This window comes from Anastrepha ludens, chromosome 6 (assembly GCF_028408465.1).
Source record: "Anastrepha ludens isolate Willacy chromosome 6, idAnaLude1.1, whole genome shotgun sequence".
NCBI classification, from domain to species: domain Eukaryota; kingdom Metazoa; phylum Arthropoda; class Insecta; order Diptera; family Tephritidae; genus Anastrepha; species Anastrepha ludens.
In genome coordinates this window covers 19307291-19335194 of record NC_071502.1, presented here as the reverse complement: position 1 = coordinate 19335194, position 27904 = coordinate 19307291, and the positions used below count along the sequence as shown (strand labels likewise).

The 27904-nt window shown below is 37.1% G+C and overlaps 2 protein-coding genes across 3 annotated transcripts; one reads left to right on the top strand and one right to left on the bottom strand.

Moving 5' to 3' along the window:
• Positions 1-9630: 9630 nt before the first annotated feature.
• LOC128868902 (maternal protein exuperantia) lies at positions 9631-15649 on the bottom strand. The gene is made up of 6 exons (XM_054111475.1): positions 15555-15649; positions 15298-15386; positions 14752-14997; positions 13847-13999; positions 10677-11592; positions 9631-10589 (listed from the first exon to the last, which is right to left on the bottom strand). Exons 3-6 carry the CDS (start codon positions 14932-14934, stop codon positions 10345-10347), a joined length of 1497 nt encoding a protein of 498 aa, XP_053967450.1. The 5' UTR covers positions 14935-14997; positions 15298-15386; positions 15555-15649; the 3' UTR covers positions 9631-10344.
• Positions 15650-19971: 4322 nt separating this feature from the next.
• LOC128866080 (MIP18 family protein galla-1) lies at positions 19972-23255 on the top strand. 2 transcript variants are annotated; one of them, XM_054106577.1, is made up of 5 exons: positions 19972-20080; positions 20188-20534; positions 20610-20722; positions 22790-22940; positions 23018-23255. In XM_054106577.1, the coding sequence occupies exons 2-5, from the start codon at positions 20315-20317 to the stop codon at positions 23113-23115; spliced, it is 582 nt and encodes a 193-aa protein (XP_053962552.1). In that variant the 5' UTR covers positions 19972-20080; positions 20188-20314; the 3' UTR covers positions 23116-23255. The 2 variants fall into 2 exon arrangements, with proteins under 2 accessions (XP_053962552.1, XP_053962551.1); XM_054106576.1 differs by having other exon boundaries at positions 19976-20080; positions 20177-20534.
• Positions 23256-27904: the final 4649 nt, after the last annotated feature.

Below are 27904 nucleotides of genomic sequence, written 5' to 3'. Positions count from 1 at the left end.
GTATGTAAATATCATATTATATCAAATTTGAAATGTAGGCTCATTGGCTCCGTAAATAGATGAAATATTCGTTACTACTTACTTGCAGAACATTTTATTATTTGCATATTCAGCAAAAACAAGCAAAAGGTACATCCGCATTGTGTTTCTGCTACTTTTTTTCAAAATGTTAGCCACAGCAACCGAAGTGCGCTGCAGCGCTGCCATGTGCAGTCGCTTCTGCAATTCATTTTCTTCTAAATCAAAGCAGCTGCCTGCTGTTCGTGCTGCCAACGTCGGTTGCGCTGTTAACGTCGCTTGTTGTCAAAGCCAAAGCAGGAATACAAATCATTGCTGTAGAAAATATTCAAGCAAGTTTAAAAACCCTGACTCAAAATTCCATCTCCCACTAAAAGACATTAATTAAAATTGATTTTTGAATTTTTATTTCAAATAAAGTACAAGAAGTCACAACAGAATATTAGCAAATTTTCTTTTTGAACAGAAACAATACAAAAAAAATGTACGAATATTTAGTTTTTAATTAGAACTCGGTCGTTTTGTGGCGCATGAAATAAGAAAATGGACCTCTTTTCGAACTGGATCCATTAACTTGGGCGGGAAAATGCAATAATATTTCATTGTGTGTAAAAATAATTATATCTGCAGTTCAAATGTAAGATTCTGCTGCATTGCAATGCAAATATGAGCACAATTATGGGCATACAAGAAAATGTATGTATGCATGTATGCGTGCACATACCTATGCATGTGCGTTGTATTTGTGTTGAATCTACTGATCTAAGTTAGATTATTTGATATGTTATAATTTTCTTATTATTGTTTTAATGTTGTTGTAAATAGTTCAGCTATAGTTTTTTTTTTCATTTTTCGTTTATAGAGTTCATACATACTAATATTAAAGTGGTATCTGGAACTAAGCGGAATCGGTTCAATATGGATTCTGTTAAAAGAAATGTGCATTTATAAATCAGCTTTAAGATTCCTTAATCTCAGAAAAATTTTAAAAGGGTAAATGTAGTGTGATATGTATGTATGTCGTCATTACCAGATATTGTTCTCTGTATGTAATATTTTTATATTTTAACAATAAATCAATAATATTTCTACCCCTCACGCCATCGGCATGGACTTGCGAGGTTTGTTAATAAACTAAAAATGAAAATTCCGCTTTATCCCGCGCACCTTGTGGCCAGCTAGCTGGCATTGATGAGAGACAAGTTGTTTGCTGCAAATCACCAACAGATAAGTCAGTCTCTAATTGTTGTTGTGCTCCGCTGTTGATTGGTTCCACTTCGACAGGATCACGCTTTGTCGAGGCGATCCCAGATATGTATGGTTATATGTAATTGTTAAATTCAATAATTTTTGCTTGCATTGTCTTGCGGAAAATCAATTCTTGTTACTGGCATTGAAAGCATCCAGGTATAGTTGATTGTTGTTGCATTTCAAATGTCGGTTACTTTGGCTTGATTTATTCGCAAAAATTTGGTTAAATTTCAAAGTACACAAGTACAATTTTTTTTCACAGAAATTTTGCTCAAGGAGTTTATGGGGTCGGCGAAATTTTTTCGTTCTCCTTTTTCATTTTCTTGGTTATTTCATCGGATCATGCCTCCTAGTGTTTGAGCGAATTAAATTTGTTTTTTTTTTTTTCGTTTTGCTATGTATAACTGCAACGCACCAATCAATTTTTGTGTTTTGCTTGTGAAGCTAAACTGTGGGGTTTTTCGCTTTAAATTTGAGCTAAAATTGGAAAGTAGTATTTTTTAAATAAATGGTTGCGTGGCAGGTTAAAAAAAACATTAAAATTAAACAAATGAAACAAAGCAAAAAAAAAAAAAATAAATGAAACAAAGAAAAAAAAATTTAAGCAAAGCAAAAAAAACACGAATGAAAAAAAAACAAATGAAAAAAAGAAAAAACGAAACAAACAAATAAAAACAGAAAAAAAATTAAATAAAGCAAAAAAAAATAAATAAATGAAAAAAAAGCAAAAAAAAACACAAATGAAAAAAGTAAAAAAAAGAAATAAATGAAAAAAAGCAAAACAAAAAATAAAGCAAAAAAAAAAAATATATGAAAAAGAAAACAAATGAAACAAAGAAAAAAAAAATATGAAAAAAAACAACAAATGAAACAAAGCAAAACAAAAAATAAATGTACAATAATAAGGCAAAAAAAAGATAAATAAATGAAAAACAGAAAAAACACAGCTGAAAGAAAGCAAAAAACATGAAAAAAACAAATGAAAAAAAAGAAAAAAGGAAAAAATGAAACACAGCAAAAGCAGACAAAGAAAAAAAATTAAATAAAGCAAAAAAAAAGGAAGGAAAAAAACAAACAAAATAAACAAAGTAAAAAAAGGGGGAAAAACAAATGAAATAAAGAAAAAAATGAAAAAAAGAAAAAAAAAACAAATGAAACAAAGCAATAAAAAAACATGAAACAAATGAAAAAAGAAAAAAAAACAAATGATAAAAAGAAAAAAAGGAAAAAAGAAAAAAAAATGAAACACCTCAAAAAAAAACAAAACAAAAAAAAAAAAACAAATGAAAAAACGAAAAAAGTAAACAAATAAAAAGCAAAAAAAAAAAAACAAATGGAACAAAGCAAAAAAAAGGAAAAAAGCAAAAAAAAGAAACAAATGAAACAAAGAAAAAAAAACAAATGAAACAAAGAAAAACAAAAAATAAATGAAATTAAGCAAAAAAAAAAATAAATAAATGAAACAAAGAAAAAAAACATGAAACAAATGAAAAAAGAAAAAGAAAAAAAGGAAAATAGGAAAAAATTAAACACAGCAAAAGCAAACAAAGAAAAAAGGAAAAAAAAAAACAAATGATAAAAAGAAAAAAAGGAAAAAAGAAAAAAAAACAAATGAAACAAAGCAAAAAAAATTAAAAAACAAAAAAAAAAGAAACAAAGCAAACATAAAAAAAAAATGGAAAAAAGAAAAAAAAAACAAATCGAACAAAGTAAAAAAAATAAAATAAAAAATCAAAAAAATAAAACCAAAAATTTAAAAAAAGCAAAAAAAAAAACAAGACAAAAAAAACAAGACAAATAAAAACATGAAATAAACGGAAAAGTACGTTCAAGGTGCGCCCAAAAAACTAGGAATCAAAACAGCATCTTTTAAAAATAGATATTCTGGCAAGTTCTACCGTACCCTACGATTTCTTCTCATGCACACTCCAACATTATAGCAACACCGACAAAATAATTTTTTAATATTGTACATATCTCCACAAAACCCAAATAACGCAAAATAGTTCAAGATTTCATCAAAACTTTCAACTTTTCAACCAGAATTTTTAGAATTCTTCTGGGTATGCAATTTTATGACCCATTAAATTTTAGTAAGTGCAAGTTTCAAGCGAATGCTAGGGGTACTTTGGAGCACCTACTTTGCAACAGCCCTGCTCTTTGTAGGACCCGACAAATGTGCCTAGGATCAACATATTTTTCATCCTTGAAGGATATTCCTGACAAAAGGCTAAACGGCTTGCTAAAACGCGCGAAGACGTGCATTAAAAATTACATAAAATAATATCTTCGACTCCAAAAATATAGCACTGGCAGCGCAGTGGACCCTAGAGGTCTAAGTGAATCTTTTTACAGATCAGCCAGCTCTACCTAACCTAACCTAACTAAATTTCAAGTGACCACCAAATATAATTGATTTTTGGGAAGTTTTTGCGTTGACGGTATTTTAAAGAAAAATATTGCGAAAAATATAATTTTTTTTTTTTATGGTTGAGGTAGGGTTCAATATGCCTCCGCACTGACAGCGACCGTCGTCTACTGCGTCGTGTGATGTGGCCACTAAAACGATCCCTCCTCTCCTTCTGGGGAGACATCCTTCCCGGAACTTTCTATATTACTTAGGGAGGGCCCAGAACGGCACACATAACGGCACACGTATATAAGGACCTGTAAGACTGCAGACGGCGCCCATCGAATTAGATATAACCATGAGCTGGAACTATTAACAAAAAACGAAACTGTGATAAGATTTATAAAAACTCAGAGGATAAGATGGCTCGGACAAGTGCTTAGAATGCCCATGGAGAAAACAACTCGAAAGGCAGTTGGATTACGCCCTGTTGGAGGCCGTAAAAGAGCATGCCCAAGCAAGAAATGTCTCGAAGACGTGGAAGTTGACCTTGAAAAGCTAAACGTGCGGCTGTGGAAGAAGGTATCCCTGGATAGAGACAGTTGACGCAAGGTTGTGAATGAAGCAATGATTCACCAAGGACTGTGATAACAAGAGAAAGAGAAAACAAAAGATTACAGGGTCCAGCACTCAAAGTGTAACCAACTTTAGATCACTCGCGCAACTGATACACGGGCATCATCAGCTGTCTGTTAGTTGGGTAAATGACAGTCCAGAGTATTGTTTGCAAGCACGCGAAAATCGTTAATGGATTTCAAACGTAGTAGTATGATCGTACAAGATTCAAAAGGCGCCTGATCTCACACCTAAGCAGCAACAAGTCAGACTTGAGAGAGCGAGGGAGTTGCTTCGCTTGGCCGAAAGCTGAAAATTGTCTTTTTTGATGAGAAAATGTTTCAAATTGATCAATTCGAAAACTCCCAAAACAATAGGGTTTATTTCACCGTCCGTTCATACGCGAATTTGAGTCATCGACTGGCCACCAGGAGGCAGCACTCGCCACAGGTAATGGTTTGGGCCGCTGTACCGCTGATGGGTGCTCTCCAATCGTTTTCATCGCGCCTGGCGTCAAGGTAAATGCGAAATATAATATTATCGAGGAAGTATTCTGAGCGTTGCTTTGTAGCCGTGGGCAGACAAATATTTCGTTGGCCATGGACCATGGACGTTTTAACAAGACTAGCCACCGTCTAACAAAGCACGAGTAAACCAAGAATGGCTAAAAAACAACGTTCCGAACTTCATAACGTCCTCATAACGGCTCGAAAATTCACCAGACGCGAACTACGAACTAAAACATTCACGAGTCCCGAGGCGCTGAAAAAAGCCATTGTCCGAGAGTGGGCCTAAATACCTCCAAGCTACATTCGGGCAACTTGCGATACATTTCTGGACCGTCTCAAGGGCATTTTTTTCCCCTTGTTCACTCCACTTGGGAGCATAGGACCTCGACAAGACTCAGTCTTGCGTTGGTTTCGTTAATCTATTTTGATTTCTGACAGGGTAGGTGATTAGCCTGCCGCTACCAGTCCTAAGCGGTGGAATTTAACCTGTCGTTGCTTAGGAACAACGCCTTCTTACTGCTTGGAGCGCCATCTGTGTGGCAAATTTTTCTGGCAGAAGGATCGCACAGATGGTTGAGGACTTCACTAAATTAGGTGTATCTGCGCTATTACCGCGATTGCCCGCTTTCTCTCGCTGGCGCCACTGTTGCAATGTGTAACTGTGTCTTTTTCTTTATTTTTTGCTTGTTTTAGCAGTCACAATGCAAGTAATGCTCTGATAAGGCCATAGTCAAGGTGAAAGGAGGTCATATCGAGCAAAAGTAAATCGATTTTTAATTTTGTATTATTTTCACACATTTTTTACTTTGAATTGAATAAAAGTAATTTTCCAAACTAAATTTATGGCTGTTGTTGTTGTTGTAGCAGCATAAACATTTCCCATACATACATGGGGAATGCTGCTAAAGTGGCAGTCCTTGGCCGGATATAAGTCATGGTCGTTCCAATAACATAGCACCGACTGTCGTGGCCTTTTTAAGGGGGGAGCCTGGTTTATAAGGTCAAAAAAATCAAATTTTTTTTCGTTTTAAGCGATTCCTAATATAATTCAGAATATTCGCACAAAGTTACAGAGCCTAATTCTCAATATACCCGTAGATACAAAGCCAAAGGTAGGCGAGCGTTAGGTAGTTACGCTGTGACCGGACAGCTATAGTACAAACTTTATCTTCTTTTCTCGACTTTTCATTTGGATGATTTCTTTGAATTGGCGTACATGAATAAAATAAAAACTAATGAACCTTTTGCAATGAATCATAGCTTGTTCCCTTCAGTATCAAATTCTCTTCTATTTGAACTAACAAAATAGAAAAAAAAAAAATTTTCAAGATTTTTATACCAAGTTGAAGTGAATTTTTTTTTATAGAAAGGCATTTTTTTCTTTAAAACCTCCAAAAAGTTGAAATTTTGGAATTTCTCTCGGTTTTCTTAGTTCATCTAGAATAAAAAATCATGATAATTAGAAATCCTTTTGAATTTTTTGCTTTAGATAATAATTACGAGCTGTATCTTGTACGCCAGTTGGAAACTCCAGCGTTGCAGCGCTCTACTAATTTCTATGTTAAACATTTTTTTTTAACTTATTTTAATCAGTACGAAAATTTTTTATACTTTTTAAATATTGAGGAACCAACATATGTGGGACCAACCTCGAAGAATGTACTCGATTTAACACTCTACACAAGCAGGCATGTTATGGTTTAGGAATGGGAAGTATTGAGTAGGCCCTCATTCTCTGATCACAGATACATAAGCTTTCAGGTGATATTCCGCTCAAAAAACAAGCTTACATCCTTTAGAAATCCTAAGAATACGAACTGGGACTTGTATAGGGATATACTGTCAAAAACACCAGTAATACCCCGGAAATACAAGTCAAACATCGCGCTTGAGAAAGGGGTTGAATTGTTTACAACTACTCTTGTCAAAGCCTTTAAAAGATCCCGCCCTCCAACACGTAATAGACGCAAGGTGAAGCCTCCTTGGTGGAACAGGGAATTATGAGCACAAAGGTGTAGAGTACATGAATTCTATAGGTTAGCCAAAGTGGCTGACGATGAGTTCTGTTGGAAAGAGTATAAGGATCTACTAAAAGTATACAAGAAAGAGATACGTAAAGCCAAGAGAGAATCTTGGAAAGACTACTGTAGCAGTATGGAAGACACTAACGATGTGGCTAGACTTAGGAAACTGTTATCCAAGAATCCGTCTATGCCAAAAAGAATACGAAAAACTAACGGGGAGTGGGATGACAGCTGTGAGGACTCTCTAGAAGACCTAGTCAGTACACACTTTCCAGGGTGTGCGGACACTGCAGATCTCGAACCTAGAGGAGATATTGTGCACGAAATCCCGACGAACGTAATTACAAACAACAAAATAGAATGGGCTATACAAAGTTTCGACCCATATAAATCGCCAGGACTGGATGGAATCTTCCCAGCCATGCTCCAAAAGGTAAGCCATCTTGTGGTACCATGGTTAAGAACGATATTCAGGGAATGCCTGAGGTTCAGCTACGTTCCTGTATTGTGGAGAGAAGCGAGAGTTGTGTTTATTCCAAAAGCGGGGAAAAGCAACCCTCTATACTCAAAGGAAAAAAACCATTAGTCTGACCTCATTTCTCCTGAAAACGTTAGAGAAGATTCTAGATACATACATTAGAGACAAAGGCGCAGCATGCTTACACTAAAGGCAGATCCACTGAAACTGCACTTCACTCACTTATACTAAACATAGAAAAGGCGTTAGAATATAAGGAGTATGCTCTAGGAGTATTTCTAGATATATCAGGAGCCTTTAACAACGTGACAAAAGATGCTATTTTATCTATGGATAAGGCAGCTATTAGCTAGCAGAAAGATAAAAGCGGAGTGGAACGATGCGAGCGTCACCAAATATGCATGCAGAGGTACTCCGCAAGGTGGGGTACTATCACCGCTATTATGGTTACTTGTAGCAAATGAAATTCTTAAGAAACTTGACGGAGGGGCACCTAAACTAGTGGTATATGCCGATGGCATAGCTATAGTAGTTACGGGAAAGTACCTGGACACCGTCAGTAATGTGATGAACAACACTCTCAAAACGATACACCAATGGGCATCTCGCGCAGGGCTAGGGATAAACGCCGGAAAAACGGGCATGGTACTTTTTACCAGGAAGTACAAAGTTCCGGCTTGGAACCTACCGAAGCTAGGCAACAACGAACTACTCCTCAAAGACTATGCGAGGTACCTCGGAGTAATACTGGACAGCAAATTGCTGTGGAAGCACAACGTTGAGGAGAGGGTGAAGAAGGCCAGTAATGCATTGTACGCATGTAAAAGAATGCTGGGCGTTACTTGGGGTCTATCATCCTCTCTGATGCATTGGTGCTACACAGCAGTAGTCAGACCGATATTGCTGTATGGAACCTTAGTATGGTGGACTGCGACAAAAAAACTGACATACTTAATGCCGCTAGAAAGGATTCAACGCCTCGCTGCTCTGTGCATAACAGGAGCGATGAAGACCACTCCAACGGCGACGCTGGAAAAAATACTCAGCATGCCACCCATTAACCTCATGGCGGAAAACCTGGCAGCGAAATCCGCGAGGAGGCTAATGGCTGCGGAGGTATTCACCTGCAGAACCTTCGGTCACAGCTCAATAGGAAAGTGGAGCTCAGATGGCACGGACTATATGACTCCGTACTTTAATTGGGAGAGAAGGTTTCGCACTACAATTGAAGAGGAGGGATGGCACAAAGGCATGAAGCCTGGCCATAGAACTTTTCACATCTATACAGACGGCTCGAAAACTCCAGACGGAGTGGGAGCGGGTATATACTGCTCAAAACTAGGAATAAGGCAGCCTACCAAGCTGCCAGACCACAGCAGTATTTTCCAAGCGGAAGTTTTTGCTGTGGGGAAAGCTGCGGAGCTAGTCTACACGAGAACAAGAAAGAACTCAACAATTAATATGTATATACGTGGACAGTCAAGCAGCAATACGAGCAATAAGCTCATATTGTATTAAGTCCAAAAATGTTCGACGGAGCAGGGAGGGCATAGAAAGGCTAGCCGGAAACAATAGGCTGCATATCTACTGGGTACCTGGTCACAAAGGCATTATGGGGTACGAAATAGTAGATGAGATAGCAAAAAGTGCTGTGAGGCTACCATTTGAGCAAGAGAACGACATACCAAAACCGCTAAATACTATATACAACGAAATGGACGACCACATGAAAAGGCAAGTGGAAGCTAGGTGGACTAACTTGAACACATGCAAAACAGCAAAAGTCATGTGTAGAACTAACGACAAAAAACTGACTCCATTCGTACTTACGCTGTCGGGAAAGGAATGCAGAACTATCATAGGTATGCTAACAGGTCATAATCTATTAGCTGCATATGCGTACAAGATAGGGATTGCTAACACGGACAAATGCAGAAAATGCAGAGAGGATGTTGAGGAAACTTTAGAACACCTTCTGTGCGCTTGTCCGGCATTATTAAAAACGCGACTAAAATGCCTGGGAGCCCCACTGTTTGAGGATCTGGAAGACGTCTCAAAAGCGGATGTTGTTGTTGTTGTTAAGATTCGCCAAAAGCGCTGACATCCTACATGATGTCTACTTCAGGTATTCATAGAGGTCGGTCTCCATCTGGTATCGCTAGGGACCAAAAGGTCTATGCGCGGCTTATTGCCAACCAGGCTAACCTAACCTAAATATTCATTAAAAGATAGAAAAAACTTTGCAGTGCTAAATTAATTTTTTCCTTAAAAAAGAGATGCCATTTTTAGACCTCATAAACCAGGCTCCCCCCTTAATTTGTTACACTTCGAGTGCCGCACCCTGTATATGGGTGTATGCATAATAATTGAACGAACATATGAAGCTTAAGTTAGAAAAAAATATTTGTTTATATATTTCTTGTGTATTCTTTTTAAACAAAAATTTCAAAATAGCATAAATACATAAATATCATAATAGGAATCATAAAAAACAAATATTAAAACGCAACCTTCTAAAAATTCAAAATTTCAATTCGCGCAAATAAGCAAGGTTGTCAAATTCTTGTAGAATCCTCTAAGACGTCAAACCAGAGGTTAGCTAATATTTGTTACATTTTATTTAACTCAACTCTAGTAAAACTACGAAATAAATTATGAAAAGCTTACACCTCTGCCTGCGGCTGGCAAACTAATTTATGTTGTACTTTGTAGCGTAGCAAAGCAAATAAAATAATAATTATTAATGACTTCAATAATCAGATATTTTCTAAACTAACGTCATCTACAATTGGGTATTGTAACTGCTAACGTTCAACAAGTGTACATATATATATACATATTTCTTTTGCTTTTGTTAATTATATGCATGTACGTTTAGCTAATTAATACATATAATAATAATTATAATAAAAATATGTGGTATATATAAAATTAAAAATTCAAATTCTATTCAACTTGCATACCAGCAAATATTTCTGGCGTCTCTCTAAAGTGTGGCTACGTTGGTGAAAACTATCACAAAAAAAAATAAAACAAATTACTTGTTTTTTTATGTTGCAACAGCGCCTGTCTTGAGTCTTAGAATGAACTTCTTAGTTTTTAATTGGTTGCTGTTGCCGTTGTATTGCTCGTGTCGACGGCGGCGCTTGGCAGCTGTGTTTTTAAGGAGTTATTGCGTGAGCGCGGATTACGCTTGCTACGCTGCGGCTTGCCGCCGTTTGGCGGAGATGGCGACTTAATTGTGGTGTCGGGCAGCTGACCGCCAGTGACTTGCTTGTCACCGCCAGCTCCTTGCTCACTACTTGTGCGAGCGCTATTGCTGCCGTCGTTCTTCATGTTGCGTACTAAGTAATAAGAAAAAAAAAAAATGAAAATCATATGATTAATTGCTTTTTAATACACTTCAACTGAATGCATGCATGTTGCACTACCTCCGCGTCTATTTCGGCGGCGATTGTTGTTTTTGACAATCGGCTTAATAGTCGTCTTTACAGGATCGAAGTAACTGTCAAATAAATCAGCCAACTCCGTCCTATCTTCAGGTTTTAACTCCTCAATGACTTGCAATACTTCGGCCAATCCATCCTTTTGTTTCTCACTCCAAATTGCATTTAGCGTCTGCAGGTCATAACCCTGTTCCGCAAGTATGATGCGAAACTTGACCGCACGCACTCGATGGTAGAGTGTGGTTTTAAAGTAATTCAAGAAAACCGGACGGAAAGAATTTTGACGTTCCAAATTCTCGTTTTGAGTTTGTAGTTCATTCAAATCGCATTCAATGGGCTGTGCATACGTTTGCACTGCGGCAATCATATTCTCTAATGCAGCCGACGATTCGATAGGCACCTTGTGTTCTTGATTGCTCAACTGTTGTGCCACCTCATAGGCCAACTTGGCACGCACACTAGCATTACCATCGAACAGCTCACGCTCCTGTGCCAGAGCGCCCTTTTGCAATGACTTTTGGGGGCTCTGACACTCGGCTATGCCCGTTGTTGAGCTAACATTGTTTTTGATTTCACCGTCACTTGCATTTTGATTATTGATCACTTCATGTGCTTTGGCGCTCAACACTTTGGAGAGTTTGCGCAACGTGTAATGTTGCAATGATTCGTTGGCATTGGCTTTGGCTAAATTGAGGCCATTGGCAAATGATTTGACTGTTTTAAGGAACCTGTCCAACAGGTTGTATTTGTTAAGCGATTCCAAAATCATGTATGGAATAAATTTGCGTTCCTCATGATAGACTAGAATGACACCGTTCGATGATGTATCTTCGGCCTTAAGCGCTTCCAGCCAATCCAGAAAATCTTTCAAGGCAGCGATCTCCGATTTAGACTTGATAATCTGAGGAATATAAATGCATTTTATTTTATGTTATTTATTCATAATTGCGACTTAATAATCTGAGGAATATAAATGCATTTTATTTTATTAATAATTGAGGCATTCTGTGCGTTAATACTTAAAACTAGACGAGACAATTCATTATATTCATTTAATTTTAAGTATTACAAATTGTAAATCAGAAAACACGGTTAAAAAATAAAGAAATTTAATAAATGCGAAATTCAAAGTTATAAGAAAAAACGAAAAAAAAAAATTTAATCCGCCGTTGGGCACCCGGTCTGGCTTTTTCGACTTTGGACGTGAATATAACACATTTCTATTACAGCTAACGTCTCTAGCTTCCAGATAAGGTTAGTTTAGCCTGGTTGGCATTAAGGGGTTACATGGGTTTCGTCGGGTAAAAAAAGGCCTATTTTCAATATTTTTTTTTTCTATGTAAAAAATTATTTATTTAATTCAAACTTTTTTCTGTCTTATAGATACATGTTTAGAGAATAATTTCTAAAATTTTCAAAAAAACAAAATATTAAAACTCCTCCATTGTGACGTCATATCCGGTGACCCCTCGAAAAAAAAGTGCGTCCGCGTTGTCAGCATAACTCCTGACAGGCTCATCAAAAATGAAAAAACAAAAATAAGTGTTTAAGTTAAGACCATAAACTCGTGCTTGAACGAAGGAAAGAAAAAAAAAGTAAAAATTGGAATTTTGGCAGACATTTTTGCAAAAAAATTAAAATTTCGGTCAAATTTGCTTGACATTTTGTTTTTTAAATAGTTGTAATTGAAAAAAAAAAACAAAAACCTTCGTTCAAGCACGAGTAAATTGTATCTCTAACACCTGTGTAAAATTCCATCAAGATCGGTTGACTAGTTTTCGAGAACATTTGACAACCGACTTTGAAAACACAGTTCCGAGAAAAACGCGTTTAAAGTTTCGAGTAACAATAAAAGTGGCTTGGAGCGCACACATTCCAAAGGCTGTATCTCCGAATTTATTATTCGGATCGACTATAAAGTTTAGATAATATTCCTGAGAAGTTGTAGAAATTAATAAGCAAAAAAAATCGATTTTTTGAACCAACGAAACCCAAGTAACCCCTTAAGCCACGCATAGACCTTTTGTTCTCTAGCGATAACAGATGGAGACCGACCTCTAAGAATACTGAAAGTAGACATGATGTAGGATGTCAGCGCTTTTGGCGAATCTAAGCAAAGATGGGAAATCTGCATTTGAGACGTCCTCCAGACCCTCAAACAGTGGGGCTCCCAGGCATTTTAAACGCGTTTTTAATAATGTCGGACAAACGCACAGAAGGTACTCTAAACTTTCCTCAACATCCTCTGCATTTCCTCGATTTGGCCGTGTTAGCAATCCCTATCTTGAACGGATGTGCAGCCAAGGTAGTTTCCTAAAATTTAATTTTCTATATAACCTTTAAGAAGGATCCTCGCACAGAACAAAAAAAATAATGCCAGACCCGCGTGCCCAACCGAAGTTTTTCTTAAAAGGTGATTAAAGAATTTTGCATTTTCAGTTCAATTTATGTAAAGCTTTTTCCAAAAACAGGTGTTATTTTGAATAGGATTGCGCTATCGAGAGATGATTCACGCTTTTTTATGGCCGGAATTTGATGGTATTGATCTGGACAACCTTTGTTTTCAACAATACAGCGCTACGTGCCACACAAGCAACGAAACCATTGATCTTTTACGGGAAAAGTTTTCGGACCGTGTTATCTCTCGAAGAGGTGATCACAATTGGCCACCGCGATCTTGTGATTTAACACCTTGTAACTTTTTTCTTTGGGGCCACGTGTAAGAGAAGGTCTACGCCAACAGCCCAGGGACGATTCAAGACCTCAAAGATGGAATTCGTGAGGCTATCGAGGACATAGGGCGGCAGTCACTTTGCAATACGGTTATGGAAAATTTTTTCTGAAAAGGATATTGTCCTGGAAGCGTCGTCGTGGTGATCATTTGCCTGATGTTATTTTCCACTATTAACGGCATACCTTCCGCTTTATAATGAAATCAACAACCGATCATTTATATTCAAAACTAGCATTTTTCTTTGAATATCAAAATAACAGCTCTGTTTGGAAAACCCTTTATATAGAAAAATATTTTTAAATAACTGTAATTACACTCTTATATGCAGCTATATTTCTTGGTAATACACTAAACAAACATATTGCAACTACTAATCACACAAATCAAGTCCAGTCACTTAATGTATTTTTTTTTCTCTCACCTTATAGGTTTGCATTGATTTCAACATACGATAGAATCCAATAGAGATCACACGCACTTGGTGACGTTGGCGAGCAGCAGGATTCAAGTTCATGTATGGCATAATATATTGTTCAAAATGATCTTTGGGCGAATACGCGGCCAACTGAACGATCTGAGGAGGAGAAAAGAAGAGAGAAAAATAAGGAATCACAATTTTATGCTTTCATATACTCTAATAACTGAGAAGAAAAATTTGTGAAAAATTATAAAAAAAAAACGGGAAACAAACATTGCACTCAATTGAAGTTTTAGTTTTGAAATATATATTACATATTTACATATTTGTATATACATCGGCCATAAGTTTAGAATAAATAAATAAAACAACAAAAAAAGTATAATTTGCGCCAAGAAAGTAAACGATTTCAAAGGCCAATGACTTGTAGTGAAACAGTAAAATTAGACGAAAACCAAAAGCCGAATCATGAAAAAGAAGTGCAGTTATCAATGCACAAACAACATATTCATGCAATGCATCAGCCATACGCACAAGTTCATGACTTTATAACAGTAAAGCGGATTAGCTGCGAAGCGGATGCATTATTATTGTTGTTTTTTAGAGAAATATATTTGCCATGCGCATATGAACAGTTTTTAGGCACATTATTGCGACTGAAGCCGTGGATTTTCACATATTTTGCTTCGCTTATAACAAACTAAAATTAATCGCTTGTATATAACAAAAAAATAATTACAAACTATTTAAATTGAAAATTAAAAGAGCCGCTAGTCGGTTTCACAAATTTTTAGGTGAGAAGTTTAAGAAATGCAATTGTTATTATAAGGATATGAATTTGATAAACTTTGTTTAGATTGTTTAAAATAAATATAATATACATTTAAAACACACACACGCATACTTACTTCATCTATGAGTCGACGCCCAGTTGTGTCAATATCGACGCCTACTAAAGTGTACCTGCCCTTGGCCAAAGTCTTGTGTCCGCTAGCGACATTCATTGTGCCATTGGTTGTTACTCCATTAGAAGTTCCTACTACTGGAGAATTGACTACACCGTTTTGGCTTACATTCGTTGAAGCGACCATTTTCTAAAATTTCCAATAAAAATAATCCAAGCGAAATCGGACTAATTTGACTAGTTAAATGCGCTGAAAATAGACAAAAGGATTTTTCGGGTTTAAAATGTGCTAAAAATTGTTGTTTAAATAATTTAAAGGCAATTAATTTTTTTTTATTTCATATGCCAATTTGTAATGCAATTTTTAGGCAGTAACAAAAATTAAAAAAAAAAAAATTCACCATTAATTAAATGGACAGCAAAAAAAATTCATAAAATCAATATTGAATTTTAGTTCCTTTCTTAAATCGAAATTACTTTTCTTTAAATTTGGTTTTAAATTTTATAAAAATATTAACGCCAGCCCATTGCAAATTGGTCAGACAGTTACCTGAATCAGCTGAACTCCTTTCTCTCTGCTAACAAACGAATTTTTCTGAACGTACTGAATCGAAATTTTTCTTAAAGACAATCTAATCCCTGTGAATATAGAAAGAAACTTGAATTTAGCAAGTGATTTTTCTTAAAATTTAAAAAAATAAAACTTGAATAGAAATTCAAAACAATTTCAAAAGAAAACTTCCAAGCTGAGTAGTCTATCACATGTTTGATTGCTTGCCTAATAACGATAAAAAAAATCCAACTAACAGAACTGTAATTTTGGTACAACTTTGAGAGTTTGTACACTGTTTGTGTATACGCGAACCACGCAGTTTGACTTCAACGGATCAAATAAACTAGCCGCTGTCAGCGCTAGACGTTTCAAGCCAACGCCGTAACTTTACTCACTCACTTTGCTTTGTGTAGCTGCTGATACATACATAAGTATGTACACATATATTGTCGAATCTCAAACGGAAGTAAGCGCAGTAGGTGCATCAAGATTCGTTTCGACAAACGGTGGTAAGGACGTGGGCGGAAGTGCAGTAAGAGCAACTAAACTCAGTACGGTATAATTTCCAGTTACGATCCACTATTATTGTAATTTTTTGCTAACTTGATCCTTTATGCTGCTTTCTTTCCAATTGTTTGGTGCAAATTTGCGCTTTTCTTGCTCGTGCTCCTTCTCTCACAGTTTAGATACAAACAATTTCAAGCCGTGTATAGATCGTTGACAGGTGGACATCCGAAAGCAAAGCAGCACTCTGGACTGGAGGCAAAAGCGCACCAAGAAATGAAATAACTTACACGAAAATCAAAAACCAAATGATCGCCGATCTTAACCGTATTTATGTATGTACGTACATGTATGTATGTATTTCGTTACAACTCTAAAGAAAATTTGTGCGGAAAATCAGAGCAATCGAATGACGCCTGCTGGGCTGGGGTGGTGTTCGATCGAAATTTTAATTATCATTTAAGAGTGTCTAGAATTGCTAGTATTTCCGTTAATAAACTGCTAAGCAAGCAAACTTTTTAACATGAAATTGTACGCTTCGCGCATTAGCTTGTTTTTTAGCGAGGAGTGAGGCAAAACTAAATTGCCCTTTCTACAGACGCATCCCTTAGCTGCCTTATCACACAGCACTTTTCCCGACGCCGCACCACAGTCGGTTGTACGCTACCAGAACTACCCGGATTTACCTATATTCAATTAAATAATGTCACTCCAGCTTGTCACTCCGCTTTTCCCAAACATTTAGGGGGAATGTCTATGCTGTTACAACAACAACATCGTCACGCGATCTTACCAAGTTTTAATCACCAAGAATTTTGCACTACTAGGTTAAGGCCAAAAGTGAAGATCATTTACATTCAAATTATTTCATATGCACTTGGATCTAATGGATAGCTAAATATTGCAAGTCTTTTGTTCCAAGTTGTGTGAATTTCAAAAAAATAAATTTTAAATGCAATATTTTGTTGAATGCGCTTCTGTTTTCTGGGCCACGATGCAATAACCAAAAACCTTAAAAGTTTAACAAGAAACTTTACATATTCTAGAAACGGCTGCGCACCACACTTACCCAACTGATAAGAGGCGAGTTGAAAACTTGTAAGCGTAAATGGCAGCATTTCACCGCTGTTGTATGTATGGCCTTCACGACATGAAAAGTATGGTGCACTTGGATCTGTGCGATTTTAACTGTGGTGAATTTGTAAAGTAAGTTTAACAAGTATCTGAATTTAATGCCAATTTCAATTTAATGCTTATTGTTTGTTGTAACAGGATGATACCTTCCGTTATTTTTCTTTTGTTGGTATGCATTATCTACTCACAAATTATACTCCATTTCGTGGTAAATTTCGCTTGTTAACAATGGAGTGGGGAGTTAAGGAAAATCGCATTACTTAAGTGTGGTGAAAGTGCAAGGGAAGATTGCGAATAGCTGAAAAAACTTAATATTTCGAGAATTATTTGTTTACCGCACAATCAATCGTTTTTCCCAAAGGTCTGGAGAGACAGAGAGAAAAAGTAGTGGTCCTACTCATGGTTCGAATCACTAATTAGAGATTATCTCCGACCTCTCGTCGTTCAACTGGTCATCATTTGACAATTCGATTGCAGAAAATTAGACTCGTTAGATGCCAACCGTCGTGGCCGAATGAGTTGGTGCGTGACTACCATTCGAAATTCGAAGAAACGTAGGTTCAAATCTCCGTAAAATACCAAAATGAAGAAAAAGTTTTTTCTAATAGCAGTCGCCCCTCGGCAGGCAATGGCAAACCTCCGAGAGCATTTCTGCGATGAAAAAGCTCCTCATAAAAAATATCTGCCGTTCGGAGTCGGCTTGAAACTGTAAGCCCCTCCATTTGTGGAACAACATCAAGACGCACACCACAAATACGAGGAGGAGCACGGCCAAACACCCAAAAAGGGAGTAAGCGCCAATTATATAAATATATATAGACGCCAGTAGCTCCTTTGGTGGCACGCGGTCAACGGCCATGAAAATATTCTTTTCACAGATGAGAAAATTTTCACTGTTGAAGATGTTTTTAATAAACAAAACGACAAGATCTGTGCTAAAACTTTTAGAGATGCAAAACAATTGTTTCCAAGAATTCAGCGTGACCACCACCACCGTAATGATTTGGTGAGGAGTGCCTTGTAAAGACGTTACATCTCTTCATTTCTGAGAAAAACGGGTTAAGACCGGAGCAAAAGTGCACCAGGAGGATGTCTTAGAAGGCGTGGTGAAGCAGTTGAGCAGTATTATCTTCCATGGAGAGCGTTGGATCTTCCAACAATATTCCGTTCCAGTCTATTAGGCAAAAACAACCCAGCAGTGGCTAAAAAACAACATTCCAGGGTTCATAGCCCCAGAAGATTGGCCGTCTGGAAGCCCAGACCTGAAACCATTAGACAGTTTGTAGTCAGAATTGGAGAACATGACCTGTCGAAGATCTGATAGATATTTGGGAGTCTCAAACAATCTTTGATTCGTGCAGCGTCGTCAGTATCCATGGAAACCGTTCCCGCTGCAATAGTTGATGGGCCTAATCGTTTGAATGCTTATGTAAAAGCAAGTGGAGACCATTTCGAATACAAATTTACATGATGAAATATTTATATGATTAAATAAAACTAACTTCATTAAGAAAAGTACTATAATTTCATATCTATAATGGACTTAATTTGTAACACAACTTATGGCAGGACTAAATAATGACCAATCTGATATTTTAACTAGTTTATACTACTTTTCTTTTATTTTATTAATTTCAATTTATGTATAAAAATATAGTACATTCTAAAACGAAAGTCATATAAATCAAAGTTTCAAACTTTGTGCAAGATTAAAATAAAATCCAACAAATATTCATAAAAATTTTATTACTGTGCCACTTTCGTCTTAATTATTTTGTACACTTCGTCTACGATTCCATTTTCGCGACGTTACGCGCAATCTTGTATTATATCGCTGTTGTTGTTGTAGCAGCATAAACATTCCCCGTGCATATACGGGGAATGCTGCTGAAGTGACAGTCCTTGGCCGGATATAAGTCCGGGTCGTTCCGGTTACGTAGAACCGACTGTCGTGGGAACGTATATCGTATTATATCGCTCTTGTCATTTGGTTACGATTATTCTTGGTTGGCGCCAAAATACACAGTACAGGTAGTAGTAGTAGAGCAAATGATTGGATAATTTTCGATATATTTGATCTGTAAATGATTAAATTTTGTTCAGATTACTAAATTAAATTCCAATCTTTATTTAAAAATGTGTTATTCTAATGACCACATACAACCAAACCAAAATACACTTCACTTCTTATTTTTCCCCTACTGCTACTACTTCTTGATTGAGCTTTGGTAGGGCAGGAATCGAACAGAATATACAGCCAAAAGTTCAACAGATACTGTAACAGCTTCACATAATATAATCCAAGGCGAATTTATTAAGGGTGGTGTTAGTAAATCAGCTGAGTTGCTTTTTTCTTTCGCCGTGTCCATGTGGCTGTCAGCTCAGAATGAAAAAAGGCGAATTGATTATTTGTTTTTTAGTATCTCAATACTTTGCTTTGGCAATCAAACGTACAGAACTGTGTTGTTGGTCTAATGCCAACATCTTTAATGGATGCGCCTTGATATAATCATTTTGCATCTTTTAACGCACTCATTTATATTAGTTTTATACAAGTTGTATGTGGATAAGGTATTTTTCACAAATAATTGCCGTCGGGCGTTGGCAGGATACCACTTTGAAAAGCATATAGAGGATATCACTTCCATAATGTAGGTTTAGGATCCCACTTGAGGAAATCGTTATGTGGCAACTCTTCAATTTTTCTTCCTCGTCTAAGTGTGGTGGGAAAAGTAGAGCATACTCATCGAGGCGAATTCATACAAGGTGAAGGCAATAGACCAATAACAACTTACGAAAGCAACTTTTTGCAATTTGGCTGTTTGAACGTCGAAATTCCAATCGGAATATCTACAAATAATCAAAATAACAACAGAACAAAAGATCACTTCGACTTGACAGCAACCAAATTTCAAGAAAACAAAAAATCAATTACTCTACTAACAGCACCTTATATAGATTCGCCTTGTTTTTATTCTACACCGCTGCTTTATCGCTTTTGTTGTGTTCGCAATCGACATTTGCGCTTTGTTTTGATCTGACGTTTTGGAGCGAAAGCTTAGCATCAGATGTTATTTAATAACATAAAAACAAAAACAATTATTTCTATAGAAAATCACGCAACGTAACAGGGAACAAAAAGGTAAACTGTTAAGAATTTGCCAAAATATAGCGTATTTATGTAGTTCAAAGGTTCAAAGTAGTATAAAATGAATAACAAACTAATTACACTGTCTAGTGTTTTTGTAGAATTGGAGTTGCACACGAACGTACAAACAACAACTCAACTCAACGCAAACGTAGAATACACAGCAACGAAAGAGTGACATATTATCAATTGGCTCGCGTATTTTGTGTTGGTTGAAGCGCATTGATAATGTTGTCTTTCATCAGACGAAAATTATCAGAGTCCGACTCAGGAGGCGGCAACAGCACAACGCTTGCGAACGGCCCGACAAGCGGTACAATAGATAATTTTCTTGCACAGAAAACTAGTCAAATGTCTTTGGATAATGAACCAATCGCCATTGGGGAGGATGCATTAATGCAGGAGCTGGGCTACAAAAATGCAACCGACCTACAAGAAACTGTTTATGGTATGTAATTTCAGGAATTTGTTTCTTCTTTTTCTTTATTAATTTGACAGAACTGCATTTGCGCCCGTTGCTTAGATGTGCTAAGGACGATTCGTGATCCGGAGAAACCATGCACGTTAGAAGATCTGAATGTTGTTTATGAAGAGGGCATTATTGTGCAACCGCCAACGAAATCTAATGTTTCTGTGGTAAGCCTGAACTTTTGGATTATTAAGTGTAATCGCTGTTTACATAAACGCTGCATCTGCGTTTTTGTTGTAACATCATCATAATAATTTCCCATAAATTTTTAGGGAATCGCCCGGGCATAAACCCGGATCGTTGCAGTAACAAATTGTTACTGGACTGCCGTTATTGCGTTATGGGGTTAGGGGTAGTCAGAGGCCCCCGAAAAAATGATGATTTTCAATAATTTTTTTTGCTGGTCAATTGCTTTATTTTACAACAATAAAAACATAGCATTAATACTTCATGTTTCGACTTCTCTTTAGCAAAATTTCAAAAAAAAATTAATAATTGTTGTTGTTGTTGTAGCAGCATTAACATTCCCCATACTTACATACGGTGAATGCTGCTGGAGTGACAGTCCTTGGCCGGATATAAATCCGGGTCGTTTCGGTAACGTAGAACCGACTGTCGTGGAAACGAATTGAATTAATAATTGTAAAAGTTATCGCTGTTTGTGTGGAGCCCGTTTCTCCAGAAGTCGGTTGCGGTGATCATCACAAACCCTTAGTTTTATTAATAGATTATCTTGTGCCTGATCGAAGTTTTTTTTGTTCATCATTAACAATATGGCGGCCTCAGCAAATATTTTTCAGATTTTGGAGAAAAAAACTGACAATTAATTGTTAAAAAAAGTCGAAATTTTTGAAAAACAAATCCTTCGAACAAGCACGAGTTTTTTATGTTTTTCACCAGTTCAAAAAACATAGTTTTGAGAAAAATACATTTAAAGTTTTGCTAATTGCTCTCGAACGCTTCGGAGAGCCCGAGCGCCTTTTGGTAATTGTTGAATAACTCGAAAAGTATTTGTCGGATTCACTTCAACTTTTCACACAATATTTTAAAGATATTATACTTTAAGAAAGTGCAAAAAAAATCTAATTTTTTGAAAATTCTGACCACCCCTAACCCCTTATACAAAAACTGCTGCTGCAATTTTTTTAATTGTTTATAGTCTACGGCTCAGTTCACATGCTTTCGATTGCATAAAATTTTATTTTTACCACATAGCGCATATGCAAATATAACGGGTGATTTTTTAGCTATTATCTTTTGTCAAACATCTTCAGTTTGGTCTATAATTTAACCATGCATCGTCTTACAAACGAAAAACGCTTGCAAATCATTGAATTTTATTATAAAAATGCGTGTTCTGTTAAGAAAGTTTAAGATCCACTTTTTATCGAAAAATTGTGTTCAGCGACGAAGCTCATTTTTGGATCAATGGGTACGTAAATAAGCAGAATTTTCGATTTTGGAGTGAAGATCAGCCAGAAGAATTGCAAGAGCTACCAATGTATCCAGAAAAGGTCACAGTTTGGTGCGGTTTATGGACTGGAGGTATCATTGGACCGTACTTCTTCAAAGAGGCAGCGAATCGTAACGTAACTGTGAATGGTGAGCGCTACCGTGAAATGATATCCAACTTTTTTTTGCACAAAATGCAAGAGCTTGATTTGCATGACATGTGGTTTCAGCAAGACGGTGCCACATGCCACACAGCACGCGTAACAATGGACTTGTTGAGAGGCGAGCTCGGTGAACATTTTATTTCACGTTCGGGACCTGTCAATTGGCCACCTAGATCGTGCGATATAACGCCTTTAGATTATTTTGTGTGCGGCTATGTTAAAGTTCATGTCTATTCAGACAAGTCTGCTTCAATTGACGCATTGGAAAACAACATTAAAGCATTTATATGTGAGATACCGGCCGAAACATTGCAAAAAGAGTATGCCAAAATTGGACTAAGCGGATGGACCATTTGAAGCGCAGTCGCGGTTAACATTTGCATGAAATAATCTTCAAACATTAAATTATATGGACTGTACTATCGATTTAAATAAAAAATTTCATGCATTTTTCTGAATTTTGCGTGTGTTTTTTTGAAAAACTTTCCTATAGCTCTTAAAAAATCACCCTTTACCACTTTATTCCATATTCCTCGTAAATGTTCAATGCTAATCACAAAGGTTTCTGGATTTCACCTTATATTCGATTTGTATGTGGTTTTGTTGTGCTCTTTGCAGGTACGCATCGAATTCAATCCCACTGTTCCACACTGCTCCTTAGCTACGCTCATCGGCCTATGCATACGCATTAAAGTTGAACGCAGTTTACCACATAATATTAAATTGGACATTTACATCAAAAAGGGTGCACATACAACAGAAGATGAAAGTAATATTCTAATAGGAATTCTTTTAATTTACGCAAAAAAAAAAAAAATATTTTATTTGAATTTCTCACTCTTGCAGTTAATAAGCAAATAAATGACAAGGAGCGCATTGCGGCCGCTATGGAGAATCCAAATTTGCGTGAACTTGTAGAGAATTGCATACTGGAAGAGGAATGAACAACAAAATCAAACTAAATTATAACTAAGGTTCCCTAAATTAAGAAAATCTATATTGATTAGTTAACTTCCTCACAAATGTATATATTCCTATTTTATATGTACAAATCTGTATTTTTAATATATGGTCACAAGCTGTACGTTGTATTTTGCCTGTTGACAATTATAGTACCGTTTTAGCACCTACGTACATACCTACATACATTCATTTCAGCATATCGTTGCCTTTGGTGCAAGTATTATAGGCGTAGCGTCGGGCATGTTGCGCGAGTCTTATCAAATATAAACATTTTAATACTTTACTTATGGGTGTTTGTAAAAATTTGTATGTCAGGGTATAAAGCTCACGCTCAAGTACAATATGTAATTATGAATATACGCACGTACATATATACAGGTCTTATGGTTCATGAGGTGATCACAACAGCAGTAAGTAAGTGGGTAAGTGCATATGCATGTATGTGTATGTATGTGTGTGTGATTAAATAGATTTCTACAGGGTGGGCCAAATAAGACCTACTAATGTTAAGCACAAATAACATTTTTATTTTTTGACATATTTATTTTTCTCTTTTTGTAGGTTATAATTGAATTGTTGGAAATTTATTATGGAACCCTACAGTACAACACAACGCGTTAAAATTATCGAGTTTTTCTATTTTTACACAATTAGCCACACAAATTGATTTTTTAAATAATGTTTTGATGTCAGATGAAGCGCCATTCCATTTAAATGGTTATGTCAACCAACAAAACTGTAGATTGTGGGGCTCTGAAAATCCAAGGGCAACACACAAACATCAGTTGCACCCATCTAACTGTACTGTTTGGTGCGGTGTTATGGCCACTAGAGTTATCGGTCCATATTTCTTCGAAAATGAGGATGAAACGCCGGAATCGATTTCAGGAGCTTCTTACAGAACATTGATTGAAAGCTTTTTGCGGCTAATGGTGGAGCAGTATCCTAATTTGTGGTTTCAACAAGATGGAGCAACTGCGCATACTGCTAGGCAAACTATGGACCTACTGCGTGAAATTTTCGGCGAACATCTGATTTCCAAAATTCAGATTTCCCTTGGCCAGCTCGTTCGCCAGATTTGACTGCGCTCGACTTCTTTTTATGGGGATATTTAAAATACAAAGTGACTATTAGACAGCTGAAGCAAAATATTCGAGATGAAACACTGAGCCTTCAAGCAGAAACATTATGTGGTGCAATGGAAAACGCGTTAAAAAGAGCCAATCTTTGTATCGAGAAAAATGGTGGACATTTGTCTGATGTAATATTTCATACGTGATTTCCATAAAATATATTCAATGCATAAAAACAATTAATCAAAATAAATGATTATTGCAAAAGTTATTTGAGTTTAACATTAGTAGGTCTTATTTGGCCCACCCTGTACATCGCCGGCCTACGAAGTGGCGGTATTTATAGATATTGGGACGCAAATCTGCGCTACGCTATTGAGTGATAAGATCACTTTCGTGTGCAAACCCAACATGGCTGGTGTTAGTCTAGGCGTGCCGTATGTATCAATTTCTGACTTATCGCTAAATAACTTCTATAGCCCTACTATCTATTTTTGCTTATTTGTACGCCCATCTTGCATGTGTTTGAATTATTTTATGAATTTTATTTAATTTAAATGATTTAATAACATACATACAGTGAGCCAAAGAAAAGTGGGACGCATATGCAATTTTTCTTTGAACGCAGATTTCTCGGCAACTAATAGAGCTAGGAAATTGAGACGAAAACTAAATAAAAGTTCAAAGGCTTTTCGCCAATGAGAATATAATTTCATTTAAATAAAAATTGTATTATAACAATTTAAGCATTTCTAACAATCTTCACTTTTGATAACCAAAAACAAAAAAATCGGTGGGACATACCGTTACTACACTACAATTTTGAAATGTAACGAAGTAGACTGTGCCGCAGAGCTACTAACATTAAGTACAGGGTCTGGCACTCGAAGCGTAACCAACTTCAGACCGCTCGCGCAGCTTATGCACTGCCATCAGCCGCCTATTAGTTGACTAAATGACAGTCCAGAGTATCATTTACAAGCGCGCGGAAGCATTTTGCCGAGAGTAAACGCGAAAAAAGGAAAACAGTAATGGACTTCAAACTTAATAGTGGAAAATCACAACTAGCGATTGTTCGTGAGCTCGAGCATCTTAAAGTAAATAAAGCTTTTTTTTTCCTTGTTCACTCTAATCGGGTGTATAGGGCCTCGACAAGACTCAGTCTTGCGTTGGTTTCGTTAATCTATTTTGCTTTTTGACGGGGCAGGGGTAGCATGACGAAACGTCTTGGAGGTGGTCATCACAAGACTGCAACGTCACGTGAAATGGTTCACAAAGTGAAGAAGCAACTTGAGCGAAGTCCCCGACGAAGTGCCAATAAAATGGCGAAAGAACTGAAAATATCTGACCGTAGCATTCGCCGCATACTGAAAAATTATATCAAAGGCAAGCCTTAAGGGATCCAAAAGGCGCCTGATCTCACACCTAAGCAGCAACAAGGCAGACTTGAGAGAGCGAAGGAGTTCATTCGCTTGGCCGAAAGCGGTCAATTTCCGAACATTGTGTTTTCTGACGAGAAAATTTTTTAAATTGAGCAATTCGTAAACTCCCAAAACGGGAGGGTTTATTTGACTGACCGTTCATACGAGAATTTGAGTCATCGACTGGCCACCAGGAGGCAGCACCCGCCACAGGTAATGGTTTGGGCTGCTGTAACCACAGATGGGCGCTCTCCAATCGCTTTCATCGCGCCTGGCGTCAAGATAAATGCGAAATATTATCGGGAAAGTATTCTGGATGTTGCTTTGAAGGCGTGGCCGGCCAATTTTTCTGTGACAGACCATGGACGTTTCAACAGAACTCGGCGGCGTCTCACAAAGCTTGAGTGAAGCAAGAATGACTAAAAAACAACGTTCCGAACTTCATAACGTCCACATAAGAGCTCTTAAGTTCACCAGACGTGAGTTCGATAGATAATTCTCTTTGGACCATTTTGGAGAGCAGTCCGAGGCGCTGAAAAGTTATTGTCCGAAAGTGGACCAAAATACCTCACATTCGGGCATCTTGCGATTCATTTCCAGACCGTTTCAAGGTTAAAGTCAAGGTGAAAGGTGGTCATATCGAGCAAAAGTAAATTGATTCTTAATTATCTATTATTTTCACACATTTTTTACTTTGAATTGAATAAAAGTGATTCTCTAAACTAAATTTACGGACTTTTTAATTGGATACACTTCGAGTGCCGGACCCTGTATATAAAAAACAGCAACAATAAAAATCATAAGTAGGGCAGTAGGTGGAAGATGGGTAAAAATACCAGCTTAGTTTACGCGGAGTTTAACACTAACCGGCGCTAGATGCTGTGGGATCGAGTGGGCTAGCAATCAGCACCCAAAGTAGGAGAGCGAAGAGACCCTCGATGAGTAACAACTGCAATTAGGGGACCGGTAAGTTACCGATGAAGCAGCTCACACCAGCGATCATCGTTGCCGTTGCTGCCAAGCATAACATCCGACACTGCAGTATGGCCCACAGAGCGACAGGGCGTTTCCGTCTCAGCAGTCCCGCGGTATAAAAAAAGGTCAGCACACCAGCTATTCTGATGATCTCAAAGGCATTCGCTTAGCGGAACGAAGACGCTAAGAACAGAGTGTCGGTACAAGCCTTTTGGATGGCCTCTACGGACGCAAAACGTTTTCCTTTCATGGACAAATGCAATTTTTCGAATAGGTAGAAGTCACAGGGAGCTAAATTAGGCGAATACAGTGAGTGATTGATGGTTAAAATGCGATTTATAGTCAAAAAATCAGTCACAAGAGTGGATCGATGAGATGGTGCATTATCATGCAATAAGCGCCAGCTTCCTCCTTCGCGATATTAAGGGCGAATTCCATGAATGCGATGCAACAAACGCTTCAAAATTCTAAGGTAGAAAACTGCATTGACCGTTTGGCCCATTGGCACGAACGACTTGTGTACAATTCCTTTCGTAAAACCAAATGAGCATCGACTTGATTTTTAACTTTTCCAAACGCGAGTTTTTGGGTGATGGCTCGTCTGGGGTCCTCCATTCGGCACTTTGACGCTTAGTTCCAGGTTCATGTTAGAAACACCACGTTTTGCCACCCATTTAAATGTTGTAAAGGAAGTTCTTTAATGAGGTCTTTCGAATGTTGAATTCTGTGCAATTTTTGGTCCTCAGTTAACTTGTGTAGGATGAAACGTGCACAGACCTTTCTTAAGCCCAAATCATAAGTTAAAGTGCAATAAATCGATGTTTTGGTGATCAGTTGATCCTGCGATTCCATGAATTTGAACGATGATTTTGGTTAATTTTTGATACATTTACGAGCAATTTCGATGGAGTTTTCGGTGATTTCTGATTTTGGACAGCCCGTGGGTTCATTGTCATTTATGTCCTCACAATCATCTCTGAAACGTGTAAACCACTCATGAGTTCTGGCCCGAGATAGACAATAATCGCCATACACTTTTTTCATCAATTCAAATGTTTCGGTATATTTCAAATTTTTAAAACAAAAATTGGGTTTAGCTCTTTGTTTGAAACTCATTTTTGTACCGATGACACAAACATACTGACACTTTAGACGCAATAACTTCGCTTCCACTCAACCGAATGCCACCAATCTTTCACTGGAAGTCTGCTCGGGATGTAATTTCCAGACTCATTAAAAATATGGCGCCATCAAAAACACTTTTATGACACCAGTCTTGTTTATTTTGGACTTCACCTACA